The sequence below is a fragment of the Talpa occidentalis genome, unplaced genomic scaffold (assembly GCF_014898055.3).
Source record: "Talpa occidentalis isolate TD23 unplaced genomic scaffold, MPIMG_talOcc4v2.1 talOcc4.9, whole genome shotgun sequence".
Classification (NCBI taxonomy): Eukaryota; Metazoa; Chordata; class Mammalia; order Eulipotyphla; family Talpidae; genus Talpa; species Talpa occidentalis.
The window spans coordinates 38200309-38219391 of NW_023605305.1; the positions used below are offsets into that span (position 1 = coordinate 38200309).

General features: G+C 47.8%; 1 protein-coding gene across 1 annotated transcript in view; it reads right to left on the bottom strand.

The window, feature by feature from the left end:
* Positions 1-19083, bottom strand: part of WWC1 (WW and C2 domain containing 1) — a 151183-nt gene that overhangs the window by 17086 nt on the left and 115014 nt on the right. Inside the window, exons 11-17 of the mRNA XM_037501025.2 lie at positions 18492-19024; positions 15385-15493; positions 14877-14957; positions 14166-14252; positions 12861-13053; positions 8005-8157; positions 5917-6008 (exon numbers count right to left, since the gene is read on the bottom strand). Coding sequence (XP_037356922.1) covers positions 5917-6008; positions 8005-8157; positions 12861-13053; positions 14166-14252; positions 14877-14957; positions 15385-15493; positions 18492-19024 — 1248 coding nt within the window. The remainder of the gene's footprint in view (positions 1-5916; positions 6009-8004; positions 8158-12860; positions 13054-14165; positions 14253-14876; positions 14958-15384; positions 15494-18491; positions 19025-19083) is intronic.

Consider the following 19083-nt stretch of genomic DNA (forward strand, 5'->3'; position numbering starts at 1 on the left):
CGGGCGCGACTGGAGAGGTCTGCCGCGCCATGTGGGCATCTCCACAACCGGCAGGGATCAAAAGGTGTTGCAGAGGCTGCGGACAGCTTCACAGCTCTGCGCTCAACCACCTGCACCACCAGGGAGGCCCAAATTTGCCTATCTTAAAAAGGATCCAATTATCCTGGAAGAGGGCCCACCCAGACTTTAATGGTCTCATGTTAATTTAATCACTTTAAAGGTCTCCCCAAATACTCCAAATATTCTGACATCCTGGGGGTGGGGTGTTAGGCTTCAACATAAGAATACGGAGTGTATATGTGAGGGACACAATTCAGACCATAACAGATAGATACATAGGAGGAGAATTGTTGGGCCACACAGTAAGTATATTGTATTCTTTTAGGAAGTGGACACATTGGCTTCTAACATGGTTATGTCATGTGGGCTGTGATAAGGATGTGATGAGAATTCCAGTTCCTCCTCTACACCTGCCACTGTCAACCTTAAATTTAGTCATTCTACTAGGTATGACTCATATCTCATTGTGGTTTTAATTTGTACTTTCCTGCTCAGAATCTTTCCATGCACTTATTGACCACATATATGTTTTCTTTTACAATGTGTCTGCTAGAATCTTTAGCTCATTTAGCCCTGAATTACTAATCACTTCATTATTGAATTTTATGAGTTCACTATGTATTCTGCAGTCAAATGCTCTACCACTGAGCTATACCCCCTCACTATGTATTCTGAACACAAATTCTTTGCATATATTTTCTCCAAATCTGTCACTTGCCTTTTCCTTTTCTAAATGGCATCTTCCAAAGACCATGACAAGATGGTGGCAAAATGCAATTTACCAAATTTTTTCATTTACAACTTGTGCTTTTATGTCCTATCCAAGAGAACTTTGCCTACCCCAAGCTGCAAAGAATTGTCCCCAAATTTTATAGCTTTCGTTTTTATGTTTAGCTCTAGGATCCATTTCAGATTAAAGAGCTAAATTTACCTTTTTCCACGTGGCTATCCAATTGTTCCAGCACCATTCGCTGATGAGACTTCACTTTGGATGAGGTTCTTTATAATTATCCTTTTCCCTTGACTCCAGGGTTGGAAGGACTAATTTTTTTTTTTTGATATTTATTTTTTTTAATTAATAAATTTTATTTTTATATTCCTCATACATTTGCTTTTTTTTTGATGGTTATATTCTTTTTATTTTATAAATTAATGTATTTATATATATAATTTTTAAAATTTTTTTACATCATTGTTCATTTTTAAACAATATATGCTCCCCCTACCGCCTCAGGTGTAGTCCCCATAGAGTTTCCTTCACCAATGCACCCATGAACCATCATCTCAGTCCCCTGTGCTCCTCCTTCCCTCCCTCCCTCTGATCCCTCTGCCTCCTCCTCCCCTGCAGGATGTCTCTGATTTATAATTGTCTGTTGTTGCTTTGTTTTGTTTTGTACTGTTATTATTTTTTTACACTGATGTCTTATTTGGTTCCCCTATATTCCTGCTATAAGTGAAACCATCCGATACTTTCCTTTTTCAGAAGGACTAATTAGGGCTGACAAATGGACACATTTGTTAATTAGTCATTTGTGTCTATTTCCATCTTTACTTCCCAAAGACATACATAACTGCCAGGCTGTTGAGCAGCACTCGACAGTGTCCCCACACTGAGTTGAAGGAATTCTGGCCAAAAGCAGAGATTCTGACATCTATTTCTCAGGCTCAGTGAGGCTCGATAAACAAAAATCTCTTTTAGGAGTTTCCCAATTGGAGAACAGCTCCCTGATGAAACCTTCCTTGCACTTAGAAGGTCTGACTGCTCTGGAGGGGTCTTTGCTCTCCCCCTTTCTGTCTACTCATAAAAGAGGCATTAAATGTGGAAATCCTCGGGGAGCACCTCCCTAAAAGCCCCACAGATGCCACATGAACCAGCACTCACTGAGGCCCTAATAAGCTCCAGGTGCCTAGCTGAGGCCTCACAACAGTACAGAAAGTGATTATTGTCTCCACTTCACAGACTCAAGAGCCAAAGATCAGAGGGTTGACAGGCCTCGTCCAGTGTCACAGGCACTAAGTGGTGGAACCAGAGCTCCCACCCAAGCTCATCCAATTCTCTGAGGCGTTCAACTGCTATGAAGTCAAGCACTCAAGCGCTCATCGTGCTTACTGTGAATCTGATCTAAGTATTTCTGGAAAGGGGGAAAAAAACTCAATTGTGAAGAGGAAAATTGTCAAAAGAGACATTTTTCACATCTAGGAGTGGCAAACATATGTATCTGGAGAGACAGACATATGTTGCATATTGATTTCTCTATAGAGCAGATATGTGATAGTCATTCTGATGCTACATGTATTATACATCTGTGTATGTGTGTCTATCCATCTATATATCTGATTTAGCCGTGGGTTGCTGGTGAAGGTACAAACATAGGCATATCCCCGAGGGTAGAGTAAATAAGAGTGGCCCAAATTACACTCTGAAGGCAATTCAGCAGTACTGGCTTAAGTTTATAAAGTACATATTCTTTGAAGTACCCTAGTTGGATTATACTGAGTGTTGGAGATGGAGAAGGTTTCAGGGAACTCTTGTTGTGGCGAATGGGAGCATTGCCTGGCAGCATCTGAACTATTCTGCAACGCCTATTGCAGTGCCCCCCCTCAACCTCTACCCTGGACAAACACACACAAGTTCCCAAGCAGGCAAATATGAGGATTTTCATTCCAGCCTTGTTTGTGATTATAGTCTCCTATATTTTCTAATACTCATAGTTTTGCTTTGCTTGTGGATCTTTAAAAAGCAAAAAGCAACAATAATCCAGTCTTCTGATCATAAGCACTAAAGAAACCTAAACCAATAAAAGGTGGAGAAACAATGGTGCTCTGGACCCTGGGTGCTAGGGGAGCGGCGTAAATTAGAATAGAGGGCCAGTCTTTTGCAGACCTCCACACAGGACTCCAGCACTAAGCAGGCCTGGCGAGGCTAGTTAACATTCCAGGACCAAAAGAAGCCTTCAGCCTGGGGGAGGGGGCTGCAGATGGATTTACTCCAATACAGCAGCTCTGGGATTCCCAGCTCTTTTTGTAAGTCAGTGTCTAGGGAAGTCTGAATGGCAAGGGATGGGGGGGAGAGGGTCACAAAGGGAGAGAGAACAGAGGGTGGTTGCTAGGAGATGGCGTGAAAAGTCTCAATACAAGCTTGGAATTTGGCGGAAACCACTGATCTTGTGCCAGAGTTTGGAAGATAGGTCCTGGGCCTATTTCCGGCATCAGACCTTTTGCCTGGTCTGCATCACTGTGTGAATCACAGCCGATCAGCCCAGCAGTGTATCAGAGAGAGGGAAAGCGAAGGCAGGAGGGAAGGTGGGAGGGAGAGAGAGAGAAAAGGGAAAGAGGGATGAAGGAGAGAGGTGGAAGAAAGTTAGGAAGGAAGAAAAGAAGGGAGGAGCAGAGAGAGTTGGGCATGAGAGAGGGAAAGAGAGGGGTATTGGGCGCGAGAGAGAAGAAAGAGGGAGGAAAGCAGAGGAGACAGAGAAAAGATGGGAGAAAGAGGGTGGGGGAGAAGGAAGAGCAAGAGAAAGGGAGACAATTTTGAGAGAACTCCAAAACAAATAAACACAAAACTTCAGGAAACGCGCCACTCCCTTTATCACATGGAGGAATAAATATTAAAGTGTTCAATCTGTTGGGGAGTACAGCCCCTGCCTGTTCTTGGACAGTTCAGACTATGAAGGATTTTTATCTTTTTAAATGGTTGAGGGGGAAAAGCAAATGAATGCTATATCATGACCTGAGCAAATGATATAAAATTACAATTTCAGTGTCAGAACCAAATCGGGGTTGCACAGTCTACACTGCTTTGACATCTACCACAGCAGACCCGAATAGATGCAGCAGAATTCCTGGGACCCGCAACACAGCCACATTGACCATCTGGTCCTTTCCAGAAAACAATTGCTGACCCCCACCCCCTGCAGGCAAAAATACTGGCAAGACTCCCTCTGAGATTGTTTATACCACTTGCGGCAGTACTAGAATAAGGAGAGTTACTGAGTGTTTCCTGGGGTCCAGGGTCTGTATAAGCGCTTACCATGCATCGTTTTATCAAGCCTACAAAACACCTGTGAGGTAGAGGCTGTTTTTTCAAATTTTTATTTTACAGATGAGGAGATGGAAGATTTGAGCCATGGTTCTCAGTTAGGGCTGTGTGTTAGACGTCACCCAGAGCCAGGTTCTCACAGAAGCTGGTTGGTGAGATGCTGTGTCCATACCTATTTGAATCTGGAGCACTTAAACTGGACAAGATTTCCTGCCAGAGGGCAAGGTCCGGATGGTGGTCATGTCCACGGAGGGGATCTGCCCTTTCCTTTTGTAGCTGGTACTCTGTGATGTTCCTTCTTGTCTTGCTAATAATTTCTACCACCTCTTTAAGTGTCTACTGTGAGCCTTACACTTGCTCCTCAGAAGTAGCTTTTCCATCAGCCCTTTCTAATAACCTCAGGCTGTTGACATGATGTCCCCAAACTTCAGCTGAGGTGCAGACAAAGTCAGAAAGACAATATCTGCCAGCGGATGGCCATGAGGGACAGTGACTGGGAAGAAGCATGTGGTGGCTTCCCAAGTGTGGGTGCTGCTTGGCTTCCTGATTTGGGTGCTTGGTTTCTGAAAATTCGATGAGCCCTATGCTTAGGTTAACTTTATTATATGTAGGTTATAACTGCAACAAAAAGTCCAGGTTACATAAAAAGAGTGAGGCTTGGATTTGAGCCCTGGTCTGCGTCACTGCTTCCTGAATGGGTGAAGAGGCCCTTCTGAGGGCAGACAAGGGACCAAAGGGCACTGAGTTGCCTTTCCCTTTCAGATCTCCTTCAGACCTTCTGGCCGCAGCAAGGAGTCTCCCTGTGGCAGTAGTATCCCTCTGGTGTGGCTGAACACTCGCTAATCTTCCTGTTTGGCAACAGGAGAGACTTCAGTGTTTAAACCTTAGCAAGTAACATATCTGCCTAGACTCTGATATGCTTGTTTCATGTTCACTACATTTAATTTTCTACAGTTACCTTTAGAGGCAGACTTGGCTCTTGGTCTATTCCATATCCATTCCCACTTTCTTCCTTGGTAACAGTACCAAACTAACAGGCCTCACTTCCCAATCTCCCCAGCCATCAGGGGAGCCAAGTGGCTGAGCTTGGCCAAGCAGAATCAAGTAGAAATTGCTGGGTGAGATTTTCAAGAAGACATCTTGGTGAAAAGGCATGTAGGCACACCCTTTTGTTTTTCCTCTTTCCTAATGCCATCCGGATGGCTGGTGACTCAGCAGCCATTTTGAGCTATAAAGCGGTTTTGGGGATGGAGGTCACACAGTAAGGACTGTTAACAAAGCACAAAGAGGGGCACTTGGGGTCCCACTAATACTGTGGAGCTGACAGACAAGACTTGGCTTGCCTCCTCCCATCCTTCTTCTTTTTAAGTAACAAAAAACTTTCATCTTACTTAAATATTATTTCTGTTCTGTTTCTAGTAGTCAAACGCAATCCTTATTGGAGAAAATTCAGCTTATGGCAAATTTTACTTATTTTCCAATTATAATATAAAATTTCTTCCAAAGTTTTTAAACCAAGATCAATGTAAGTCCATGAAGAAAACACTAATATTAGTTGTGAACTGGCATGAGTGATTCAGGGAACACAAAATGACAAACTGGAAAGGGATCTGGGTGAGGATCTGCAGTGTGAGGTTATATATTGCCTGCTGCCTGCAGAGAAGCCACAAGAAGAGAGATTCTCAGTTCTCAGGGGAAGCTTTCCTTTAGTTGCTGTAGTGTCTGGGGATCTCAGGTGAGTGGGGATCTTAGGATCCCCAGGTCTGGGGATCTCCGAGCCAGGTGAATTTCTGAGGCCCAAGGGAGTCTTCACTTACCAGCTGTCTTCCAGGGTCTGGACACTGTTTCTTCCTTCCTGCCGCTTCTCCAGCTCCACAGCTGTCTGTTCCAACAGAGCCGACACGGCATCCTGTGGAGACAAAGCAAGATGGGGTCATCGGTGCCACAGTGGACAGCCCCACCTGGAAATACTATCCTTAGTTCTTCTCCCTACTGGGAATAACCCTTATATATGCAGGGACAGAGTTTTGGAAGACAACCCCGTTTAGTAGCTGAGTGGAAGAATTCTATGTCGCTGTAAGGAGATGACTGTGTTGTCAGGGAGACCGACACCTGAACCATCAATAACAATGTGAGAAGGCCTATAAGAGAAGTAAGTATTGGATGTTTGGGAAAAAAGGAACAGGAGAACTTGGAGAGCTGCATTCAAGGAAGGCTTCCTGGAGGAATAGAACATCTGAGCCATGTCTACTGGGAGGAAATCTGTGCAACTTCAGGAAATTAAGTTCTCTGAGATTCCATTTCCTTTAATAACTATTACAAAGGATTTTTTTTGAAGACGGATTGGGAATATATGTAAAAGACAGGCAGAAGGGTACCTGGCACATTGGCACTTGGTAAGTGACAGCTAACAGTAAAGCAAAACTGAGCTTAGTTTTTGGAGCACATGGTTCATTTACAGTTACCATTGCTAGTGTGGTCCAGAGCCTGGATAATTACTGTGACTACCTTTTGGGGAAGGAAAGAGGAAACTAAAATCAAGGGCACCTGGTCTGCCAGGCACTGTGACAGATGCCTACGCATAGCATCTTACTGAATATTTACTGCCATTCTGACTGGTAGAGATTATAATTATTAAAAAGTGGAAGTGAGGCAACCAATGTGTCTTGGCTTGAAGTTATTTTCCCAGTGAGATGCTCCAGAAAACACAGAAGTCTTTTTTCGAGACTCAGGCCAATCACCCTCTCCCTTTTGGGGTGCGGGAGACCTGCTTGAGACCTAGCATAGTTGTGGACCATCAGATAATTCAGTTAACATTTCTGAGTCTTGGAAAACTGCACATAATAATAAATGGGATTGTGCCTAGTACAAAAGGAAGTGCAGAAGGAGAGGAAGAAGATGATGATGAAAAAGGTGAACAAGAAGAAAACAGGTTTGTTTCTTACTCTTATCTTACCTCTGTGGTCTATCCCACCCCCTTTATCGAAAGTCTGGGTTGTGACTCTCCAGAGTAACCATGTACTGATGGAAGGAAGGCACATGACAGAGAAGTACAAGCTGACACTCCCAGACACTATTTGGCTCTTTTGTGCTGTCAGGAGCTCACCAGGATCCCAGACTCTGATATTCTCCGTCTAGAGGCAACTTCACTGCTCACCTGAGCCCTGGCCTGTCTACCTGGCCAGCAGGTGTGGGCTTCCCAAGTGCAGGAAACATGTTAAGGATATTTTAATCACAAAATATATTATACCAAAATGAAAATGACTTTTTTTTTACCAAAAATAAACAAATGTAAGATTTTCAAAAAATTTAATAATAGAACAGGTACCATTCATCATGTGCTTACCAGTGCTCTTTATATGTACTCCTTCCAAGTTTCAGAACAACTTTCATAGACTCAGATTAGACAGGAAAAAGTGGCATCTCAGAGAGGTGAAAAGAATGACCCCTGTCACCCAACTCAGAAAGGCCCAGGCTCTGGCTTGTCATTCCCTGACCTGCTACCTCCACGATGGAACCCAATGCACATAGTAGGCTCTTGATCAAGGCTCATTTCTAGTTTCCTATCTTCCACAGGTTGCTCTTTCCTTCTGCACTTCATTTTTTAAAAAATTGTGAACTAAAAGGTTTTCATCAGGCAAGTTGTATTGGTCACACAAAGGGATGGGCAGGGAAAGCACAAATGCAGAAGGGACCACTAGTAGGGGTCTCTCCTTCCTTGTCCTCTCCGCTTCTCCATCTCTGATGCCCCACCTCCAGCTCTAAGAGTCTTCCACCCAGGCTGGTGCTGCGTGTGTGTGTGTGTGTGTGTGTGTGTGTGTGTGTGAGAGAGAGAGAGAGAGAGAGAAAGAGAGAGAGAGAGGTGTGGTGGTGGTGGTGGTGGGTAGGTGGGGGTGGTGGCTCACCGTGACTTCAGGCCCTGGGCTGGGGGCCATGGCTCCCAGTGGCTTGGGCTCCCTGCTCTGTTTCTTCAAGTATTTGTAGCTCAGGAGGTTGTACCAGCGAGTCGACCTTTCCCCAGACCGGGAGACCTCGGCCAGGCTGATCTGGGCACCTCCCTGTCAAGGATAAAAAGAGCATAGTATAAGCAGGGATGATGAAGTGTTCTGGGAACCTGGATCCTGGGGAAAGGTCCTAGAAGTTTCCCAGTTGTTAACCATTTCATTTCCGATAATGCACCCATTCACTAACTTATTTATTCATTCTTTGCTCATTTGCCCTGTCTTCAATGAGCACCTAGCATACGTTCTTTTTCATTTTTTCATGATGGTAAACTGCTTGCCACAATAAGTCAACACCTGTCACCTACATAGTTAGACATGCTTTTTCTTGTGATGAGAACTTTTAGGATCAACTCTCTCAGCAAATTTCAAATGTATAATATAGCACTGTTAACTATAGTCACAATGCTGTATGTGACACCACCATGACCTATTTCTCTTATAACTGGAATTTTTTTTATCTTTTGACCCCCCCCCCCTTCAACCACTTCTGTCACCTACCCTGGCAACCACCAATCTGCTCTCTGATTCTTTTTTGAAAAAAATATTATATATATTGAGCTACCAGTGGTTGACAACACCGTATATGATTCAGAAGTACAGGCTCACACCTCTTCAGTGTATGTTGTTTCTATGAGATCTGTTTTTTAAGTTACAAGTGATTGTTTTTCTCTGATTTATTTGTGTAGGGTGAGGAAAAAATGTCAGGCTTTTCTGCCCTCCCGCCATCAGGATAGATGATGGATCCTTGCAGTCCTGAGTGCATGCCTGATGGCGGGCACCTGGAGTAGGGTGTGGGCATAGATAGATGGGATTCACCTGGGCTGAGACTGGGCTTTTAAGGGCAGAGCCATGAGGATGCCAGTAGAAGCCAAAAGAGAAGGCGAGAAAGAAGCAGAGAAGCTGAGAGAAGAGAAGCAGAGAGAACGCCAGAGAGCCCAGATAAAGTGAGGATTTGCTAGGGGCTGGGAGGACTGCCAGCCTCCCGGGCCCCCAGCACCTCTGCCTGCCGTGTACCTGGTAATCTAAATAAAAAAATCTGCAAAAGCCACTGAGGACTCTGACTCCTCCTTTACCTGGTCTGCTGGATCACAGAAAACCTGCTCAGTGTCCGTTCCTGTCCCTACAATTTGTTTAATTTAAAGATTTATTTATTTATTTATGCATAAAGCACTGGGGTACTGGCCAAAGGTGCACGGGGTAAAAGGATTCACAAGAGACAGAGTGGGGGAGCAGAACAGGCAGACTGCTGAGGGGAGCAGCGGGCAAGGCAGGAGAGGTCTGCTGTGCCATGTGGGATTCTCACTGGCCGGCCAGGATTGAACCCAGACTGCAGAGGCTGCGGACAGCTTCACAGTGTGGCGCTCAACCGCCTGTGCCACCAGGGAGGCCCTAAGTAAATAAATCTTTAAAAAATGCAATTTAATAGGCTCACTGAGGCTGCTATGTAGAAAAGATAAGGGAGGCAAGGATAGGGCAGGAAGAACCAGTGAGGAAGACATAATAATCCAGGTGAGAGAAGACAGTGGCTGGTGCCAAGACAGCTGTAAGAAGTGGTGGGAATCTGGGATCTTTTGCAGGTGGAGCTGCCCCAAGTGCCTAAAGGACTGGATGTGAGTACGAGAAGGCAACGGGTCAAGGATGACTGTGGTCTCTTCACCTGGGCAGTAAGAGTGGAGCTGCCATCAGCTGAGATAGTGACGATGCAGGCGCAAAGATCAGGGTGTGCTTGTAGACAAGCTTGTAGACAAGTTCATTTGCAAAAGACATGCAAAAGAAGTCAGGAACTAGGCCATGGACATAAAATGTAGAGACGAACAGGAAGGACCAGGCTGCAGTCAATCAAGGGGAGGTGTTTGCAGCCGGGAGACAGAATGAGGTCACCAATGGAGCAAAGGCAAAAAGAAAAGGGAAGAGGGGGCCTGAGTCCTGGGGCCTTCGAGATAGAGGTCAGGGAATAGGAGGAGAAGCAGAAAGGAGACACGGAGAGGAGCTAGTGAGGTACAAAGGATGCTTAGGAGAGTGAGGTGCCCAGGAACCCAAGTCATGGCAGAGAATGCTGAGGAGATGGAGTGAGCAACTGAGCCAAATGCAGCTGACAGGCTGAGAGGGGTGAGGATGAACTGGCCACCAGGTCAGCACAGCAGATCACCGAGGACTTCAATGAACACTTTTATGGCAAAAAGACAAGAAAAAAGCCCACATGGGTTGGGTAAGAGGACAGGAACACCTCATTCATGTTTTGCTGTAAAGAAAAACAAAGAAACAATGTAGTAGCTGGAGGTAGAAGTGCCCTCCTCCTCCACCAAAAAAGCTTAGTTTTTGTATTTTTTAAAGCATGGGGGAAATAATGGCATATTGGTATACTGATAGGCCAGATCCAGCGATGGAGGGAAAACTGAAGACAAAGGAGAGTGTTGGCGTGATGTAGTTGAGAGAGGATGGCCTGTGGGGAGAGAGGCGTGGGGAAGGGCCATCATCAGAACCAGAAGATGCTGCAAAACCTACAAGAGGAGTTAGATGTGGAATGGGGCTGTGGGACCAATCTCTGGTCCCCATTCTCTCACTGAGGTGAGGCCAAGGCCAGGGCAAGAGCCTCTGAATGTTTGAGGAGAAGGAAAGACTAAGCCACCAAGAAGAGCAGCAGAGGAACTGGTCTAGGGAGCTGCGGTACCATATCTGGGCAGCTTAGGGCACCTGTGACCATTTGGTGGAACTCTGCCAGGGATATTTGGGATGGTCAGCCAAATATCCCTGCAGATCCACGGTCCAGATCTGGGGAGAACAAGCAGGAGAGTGCAATGGCTACACACAAAGAAGCTGGAATCTGTTCAGATCTAGGCATCCGCTTACTAGCTGAATAGCCTGGGAAGGTTATTTAGCCTCTCTGCTCCTTGATCTGACAAATGCAGGTTATTCTAACACTTCTTCTTAGGCTGCTGCTAGGATTAAATGAGATACTGCATGGAGTGTTCTCAGCCCAGTGCCAGACACACTGACACAGCCCAGGCCAGGTCCTCTTGTTTTGCCTTTGATTACATGGCTCAAAACAGCTGTGCGGGGAGGGTCAGGCATGTGGTAGCAGACATCCCTTGCTCCCCATCTCTCATTCCCTCGCCTTCGCCAGTCACCCAAACATGACAGTCTGACACTGCACATCCCCACAGGAAACGGGAAAGGAGGTTACCCATTGGTCACGGTGGAGACAAGCCACAGGGGGATGAGCGCTTTGGCTGCTACCATGGCAACCAGCAAGGACCAGACTTCAATTAGGAAGGAGGAATAAAAGGCATCCAATTAGGAGAAGAAAATAGGATTGAGTCTCTTCTGGCTCAGGAATGCCAAGGGCCGAGGTACAGCTTCATGGGAGGAGCCGGGTATGGAAAAGCATTCTGCTATGTCGTTCAGAGTCCCCCATGCTGGTCAAACCCTCAAATCACTATTTCTGCTTGCAGACTCCAGGGAGCACTGTGCCAGCACAGAGAATACACCACGGCTCAGGTGGATGGGCTCACCTGGCTGCCAATACTGCTCCTACCACTTCCAGTCAGTGTGACCTGCAAAGCTCTTTCCTTTCCAGGTACCTCAGTTTCATCACTGGTCTAATACTACCTAGTTTATAAGACTGTGTTGAGGATCAATATCAGGCGCTCAGTTCAGCGCTCACCACATAAATGGCAATGGACACTGTTACATTATTGTCAGTAATCATAACATCACCACCACAAATGACAGTGATGCTGTTCTGTATTCTGGCCAAGGAGGAAAGAGATGAGAACTGCTATCCCGTGAGTACCACGTGTGTACACACACTTGGATGCTTTTCATCTATGCTACCCCAAGTGCAGTCTGGGACCAGCAGCGTCATCACTGCCTGAAGCATGTAAGAAATGCAGAGCTGCTGAATCAGGGCCTGCATTATGTGTTACAGTTTGAGAAGCATTGTTAGAGTGTATCTGTAATCCTCAGCAAACCACCGGTGACATAGGCAGTGTAAGCCGGATTTTACAGATAAGGAAACACACTGGGATTTAAAGTCTTAGGGGACGCCTGGGGCAGTGAGGGTTGCTAACTCAGTTGCAGGTCCAGGGATGGCGGAGAACGGTTCCCCGGTACAAGCAGATCTGGGTCAAAGTGGACAGCAGAGACCTGAGGTGTTCTCATGATACACATGTCCCCAGAGTTACTTCATCTCCTGCCAAAGCACAGAGGAGAAGGGGAGTTCTGGTCCTGGGAGGGGACCAATGACTCCATCCAACAAGAACCTACTGTGTGTCAGACACTTGATAGATACTTTACATGAATGGTTTCTCTTACTGCTTATAGCTGACTCTTCTAGTGGGCTTGAAGGAGGCATTTTCATTCACATCTTATGGATGAGGAAACTGAGGCTCAGAGAGGTTAACTAACTTCCCCTGGGTCACCAAGCTATCCAGGGAGTGATAAAGGTGGGATGTGAGCGCCTGTCTCTTTGTTCTCACTTTCCTGTGCTTCTTATCCAGGTTCTAACACCGTATGGTAAAGCTGAGGCCTATGGCTAGCGTATTCCAAGTTCTGGCAATTTAAAACATGCTGTCAAGTTGATGGTTCTCCCTCCATTCCCAGCTCCAGTAAGTCTGAGAATGCTGTTCACAGTGGAGGAGTCCCTGCCCAAGATGAGCCTGACAGATACTGCAACCTGTGCTTTCTCCCTGAAGTGCAAGGTGAACCAATACCCACAAGGCCAGATGGCTGGACAGACAGACAGAGGCACTCCTCACCAGGCACTCCTCCAGATGGCTCCGGTCAGTGGTACAGACATCGACTCTTAAGGTCTTCTGGTGAAGGGCGGGATAGGACATGGACACCCAGAACACCTCATTGAACACAAGGGTGTCCGAGGCATGCAGGGGCCGGGTGCGGAACAGGCAGGTGGTGCTTTCGGAGCAGGGAAGGACAGCCACACGGATGTTCCTAGAGGGAGACACAAATGCAAGGAGCCCGGGTCAGCCTGTGGTGGGGCAGATGTGTTGTGCCAACCAGCTGTGCACATCCCCAAGCCAACAACAGAGAGGACAGCTGGTACTTTGTTAGGACATCATGTAGGTATTTGCAAGGGACACAGAAAGATCCCCGAAGGGTAACACATTGCTCTTCCTTCTCCTGAATCCTCCAGATCCTTAGAACTTCAAAGCATGTGGAGACTGAGGCCAAAAGTATGCAAACTGATGTGCCCAGAAGGACCAGCAAAGCTGCTTGCTAATGCTGAGAACTCCTCCTACAATTGCTGGCAGGGAGGCAAAACACTACAATCCCAGCAGAGGGGAGTGTGACAGTCATGTTCACAGACATGTTTACCCTTTTGTCCAGGAAACTGACTTCAGGCACTCTCCCACAGAGCCCCCTACTCCCTGCACAGCACCAAGGAGGTATGGGACAGTTCATCCTGGTGCTGTTTATCAGAACAAAGGCTGCCATCAAGGGTCCAATCCTGTCTCCCTTCTGTTCTGCCTGCTATCCTGCCTGTCTTCTTCCTTCCCACAACATCGCATCCCCAGAATGCTGGCTGGGTACAGACCACAGAAGTAGAAGCTCCTGTGACTGCCCTCAAGGCCTAAGGTTTAGTTAAAGAAGACGTGGAGGAAGATGACTGCAATAGCACAAAGATCTGGTCTGCACTGGAAAAAGCCAACGGGCAGCTGGCTCAGGTCCTTGCTGTATTAGCAACTGCAAGGGCACCCCCATTACACCCTCCCAATGGAAGTGCAGGGACAGGCATGGGCTCTTGGGAAGGGCAGATCTGACTATTTCTGTGTGGACAACCTGAGCTTAGAGTTTAGATAAAGGGGACTGACCTCATATTCAACAGCAGGGATTTGCTTGCCCCCCAACCCCACGTTTTGTGCTGGCACATGCTATGCATTCAGGATGGCCTCTATAGTTAGCATGCTTGCATTGTGCTGTAGCCACATCCACAGCACTGATGTTGTGCATCACAGTCACATGCATCAAAATACCCTCAGGGCACCCAAGGCAGGGTGGAATGCCCACAGAGGGCGAGAGGGAAAAACACGCTACATACTCACACTTTCTGGTCTTGTTGCAGCAACAGAGCAGAGAGGTTACTGAGCTGGATGATTAAGATTGCAAATTGCTTATTCTTCTCATCATACCTGAAATAAACGGGGGTAGGGAAGGCCTAGTTTTAACACCTTTCTCTCCTTCTTCCTAATCCCAGATGTGGTTGTGGGCTGCTCTGGGGACTGTGCTGAGCTGGAGAGCACAGGTCCTGTGCTTTGCTGCTGCTATGCAGAGAACTAGGAGCTTGCAGGCTAAATTTTCAGAGAAGCCAGGCAAGTGCATGAAATTTCCTGATATTTCACATGTTGGCAATTCATTCCTATTTAAATAATATGGAGGCCATTGGCATGAACAGAAAACAGCTAGAGCAAAAGGTGGGCAGAAGCCCCAGGTGTCAACCTCGGTTTAGATGGTGGAAACCTGGGTGAGACAATAAGACAAAGCCCACAGTAATGATGAGTAAACGGAGGTTCCTGTCCCCAGGCCTGGCTCTTCCACAGATTAGCTCAATGAGTGGAAGCATTAGAAGGTCTTCAAAGTCTCATTTTCTCTTTTGTAAAATGGGCAGCTGGAGGTAGTCCAAGTTGATTCCCACTTAGTTAGGGGTCACAATGGTCAACAGGTCCTGCCTTCCTGCTTGGGGAGCTGTGATGGTAAGTGCAGGTGGGACACCTCAGAAATGGACCTCCAAGGCCCCCCTCACCCCCATCACTCACTTCAGGGCAATCTGAACCCGAGTAGCACCCACTGCTTCTGAGTCATCGCTGTCAAAAGCAGCAGGTTCGGAAGCACCCAGTCTGAAAGGCAAGAGGAAAGGGAAAGACATCAGGCTTCCTCACAACCATCTGGGGTCAAAGTCAGGTTTAAGAAGCAGGGTTCTCTCTGAGAGGGTGTGGTTGCATCCTCAGGCGGGCACTGGATCTGCCAGACCTCCCCTTGGACGCTACCCTCCCACAAATGCTCCAGATCCCTCTTAGAAGGGGGTGCCCATTCTCCAGAACTTGCTCCATGAACCATACACCTCTTCATGGCAGTCACCAGACTAATGCCCTTTCAAGTCTGAAACACTCCCCACCCCCAGCCTGTGGAGGAACAAGCTGTCTGCAACTTCTGCAGGCCTGCCAGGGGGAAGGTGGGGTCACCTGGCCATGGCCTCCTATAGTCCTCTCCCACACACTTGTGGGTGCCTCTGATATTCAGAGTTCCCAGGATTCTGGGACTTACCGCTGCACCGAAGCCTCATACACACCACTGTCCCCAGCTACGGATTCATCCGACACGGCAGCTGAGACACAGGCTACTTTCAGGCTGCACCCCTGGGTTGTATTCACAGCTGGAGGAAGAGGGGGGAGGTGGCAGGGTGGGGGATTCAGAAACCAGGAAAACATTTTGGCAACACATACTTTGATTCACTCTGTTCTAACACAGTTCCACCAAATTCCAACCATTCTGAGTGCTACAGCAAGACCCTGCCTTGTTTTGGGGTGAAGGAAAGAGAGGCATGTGATTTTGGGTTTAATATCCCAGACTTAAGCACCAAACTGCTTGGGTTCACAGCTCAGCTCTACCACTTACTGCTTTATGACACTGGAACGACATTGGACGTTGGTCCTTAAGCCCTGGATTCCTCATCTGCAAGATGGGGATAATAATACCTCCTTTGTAGGGCTAGAACAGGGGAAAGTGCTCTAGAAAATCCATGACTATTCTTGTCACTGTGTGTGGTGTCCCTATCACCATGGAAATGGGTTCCCACACACCTGGGACACCATCACAGCCCTGGATACTCTATTGACAAGGGATAAGGGGAGGATTTAGACACGGGGTCTCAATGGGCCCATCAGACTACCCCATCCCATTCCTAACACAGCTCTTCTTCTTCCCTGTCCTTCATGGAGGCCTGAGAGTCTCTGGCTGGGGCTCAGATGGATGTTCATTCCTTCCTTCCCCAAGAAATGAGTGCCAACAAAGTGGCAGGCCCATCACCAGGTTCAGAGTCAATGAAGTGCTAAGATAGTTCCTCCTGTCTGAGTGGAGGGAAGCCCAATTCAGGTCCTCCAGCCCCCGGACCCACACTGCTGAATGCCAGGCTTGGGGCCAGCTGGGGAAAGGAGTGGTGACAGTGAGCCTGGGAGACAAGTGCTGTTGACAAGGAAGCCAGGCAGCCATCTGGGTGCAGCCTTTCCAGCCCGTGTCCCACGCCTACGGCCCAGTCAGGGAGATCTCCCGTCTGCAGAGCCAGGCACTGCCACCCTCCACTAACCACTTAAGGAGATTAATTTGTCTGCTGACTGAACAGCGGCACTAATCGCATAACCTGCTTAGTGTCTGAGCTTGCCTGGCCCTGCTCTCATGGGGAAGGCTTCAGGAGGTGGTAGGAAGGAAAAGGCTGCCCTGGGACAGGTGGTGTCTGGCCCTCAAGGCCCAGGGATGCTGTCAGGGAGGGAAGGCTGGGCGGTCCTCAGACAGGGTGCCTGGGGACCACTTCCTGAGCCTCATTAGAGGTTCCTCCTGCACCCCATCCTCTCCAGGGAGCTATTTCCTGAAGTTTCCCACCTGCTATCATAGGAAGCAGCTTTTTATTTTTGTTTGCTCTCTCAGGAAGATGCTCTTCCTGATGAGGGAGCCCCAGGGATTGCTAGGCTTCTCTTCTAAGGATATGTCCAGCATGCACCCAAAAGAATCTTGAATTAACTAGAAAATCTCTTCTCCCTACTTCGTTTCTACTGACCCTTGCACATGAACAGGAAATTCTGGGCATATGGCGGCCCCCCTCCCCATTCCCAGCTTGTGGCTGAGATGGGCCCTGTTTCCTCCGGCCTGCCTTGGGGGAGCAGGAATGGGAGCCCCTTGTAGACGAGACAGGCACATGTCTGAGCAAGGGTTCTGGGCAGGTGGCCCAGGTGCCAATCCTGACACTACCATGTCCTAGCTGTGGGACTGACCTTGAATGTGTCATTGAACCTGGTTATGCTTCACTTCTTTTGTCTGTAAGATGAAGATGAAAGGAGCACCCCCCAACCCCCACCCAACACACAGACACAGAGTTGATGTGTGGCTTAATTGAGTAACTGTGCACAACAGTGCATGCATTTTGTACATTTGCACTGGATAAATCACAGCCAGGAAGACGCTGCTTGGACCTGACCTTCACACCAAGGCCCAGAGAGAATCAAAGGTGGTGGGGCCTGCCAGCACCAGGAGTGAACACACTGAGCAACTTCATGTCCTAAAAGGAACTTGAGGATAAAGAGGTAGGTCCTGGGGTCATAAAGACCCAGATTCCAATCCATGCTTCTTTTTTGCTGCCTGGGGAGCCTCTGGCAAATGACATCACCTCTCTAAACCTCCGTTTCCTCAGCTGTGAAATGGGCATAGAAGAAGTAACTCATTGCGCCATATTTAACATATCAACCCAACATATTATGCACCCCAATAAACGTTAACTGCTGTGATTTATGATGTGGTTGCTGTTAAAAAAAAATTCTCTCCTTGGGTTTTGGCACTAAAAACAATAACAAAAGAATTTTTCTTTTAATAAATCTTAGCATCCTCTTCCATCTTAAAAATTCCTACTTGATTCCCAATCCACACCAGGATGCTCTCTGACTACATGCTGAATGGGAGTCAGACCACATCATCCCTTGGCTTCAAAGGGGCACAAGGCTGGGCTGTAATTAGAACAAAATCCAAACTCCTTACATGGTCCACCAGGTAGTCCATGGGCCAGACTCTGGCTTCTCCACCTTGTTAGTGATCTCTGACCTCTAGCCTTAGAGATTTTGCTCTGGCTTTTCCCAGAGCTGACTCCTCAAGTTCCATTAAGTGTGGGCTTCCTTTACAATCCAGCCTGAACCGGCAGCCCCACCCTAACCCCTGGCTCTACTGCATCCCTGTTTTATTCTCTTTCTAGGGCTTTTCTTGGGCTGGCTGCACATCCCTCACCTGTGTCTCCACTTGCACATGAGCTTCATGCCAATAGGGATTGCCTGACTATGCTTGTGACTAACCCAGTGCCAGCACATGGCACATCTGTTGAATGAAACATGAATGAATCTATGCATCTCCATTAGCGCAGGACCTGACATTTAGTCTTAGTAAGTACCTCATAAATATCTTGAATGAATGAATCTGCCACAGAAAAGCTCTTAGCCCAGGCCCTGGAACATAGTGAATACATAATAAATAGCTAATGAATGAGTATACTGGTACACTAGGTGAAGACCTGGCACATAGAAAGCAGTCAGCAAACGCTGACATAATGATCATAATTATCACTGGGGCCAGAGCACAGGCCTGAGCAGTCCCCTCCCCCATGTGCCGCTCTCTACCTTGGCCCAATGGCTTGTCCTCTGTTTCTGGTTCCTCCAGTCGGTAACTTTCCTGGGGGTCACTGTCAAGGCTCATTTCACAAAGAGTGGCACTCAGCTCAGGATCTTCAAACTCCAGGGGGCTCAGGAAGGTGTCTCCAGTCAGGACAGAGTCAGTGAGAGGGGAGCAAGGTGGGGAAGGGGAGGACAGGGAGGAGCGGGGGGACAGGGAAGTCATGGACTTTGGGGTGCCGGATAGGGAGCGTAGGGCCTGTAGGCGGCTGCTCCCCTCTGTCTTCTGAGTCTTGGCCACCTCGTCCTCGTGGATGGTGGTGATGCAGCCCGAGGGCCGGAAGCCCGTGGCCCCCTCCAGGAGCAGGAACTCCACCTTGCTCTGCAGCTCCGAGTCCAGTGCCTCGAAGGGATCATAGTAGAGGTCTGTGAAGCTGGCTGAGTTGGAGGAGTCTATGCTGGAGGCGGCCAGAGAGCCCCGGCTAGATGTGAGGGACCCGGGGCTGCTGCCCGAGGACAGGGACTGCATGCTGCTGGAGAGGCTGGGGCAGGGAGAGAAGGAGGGAGGCCAGAGTGAAGCAGGCCGCCTGGAACTTCCTGA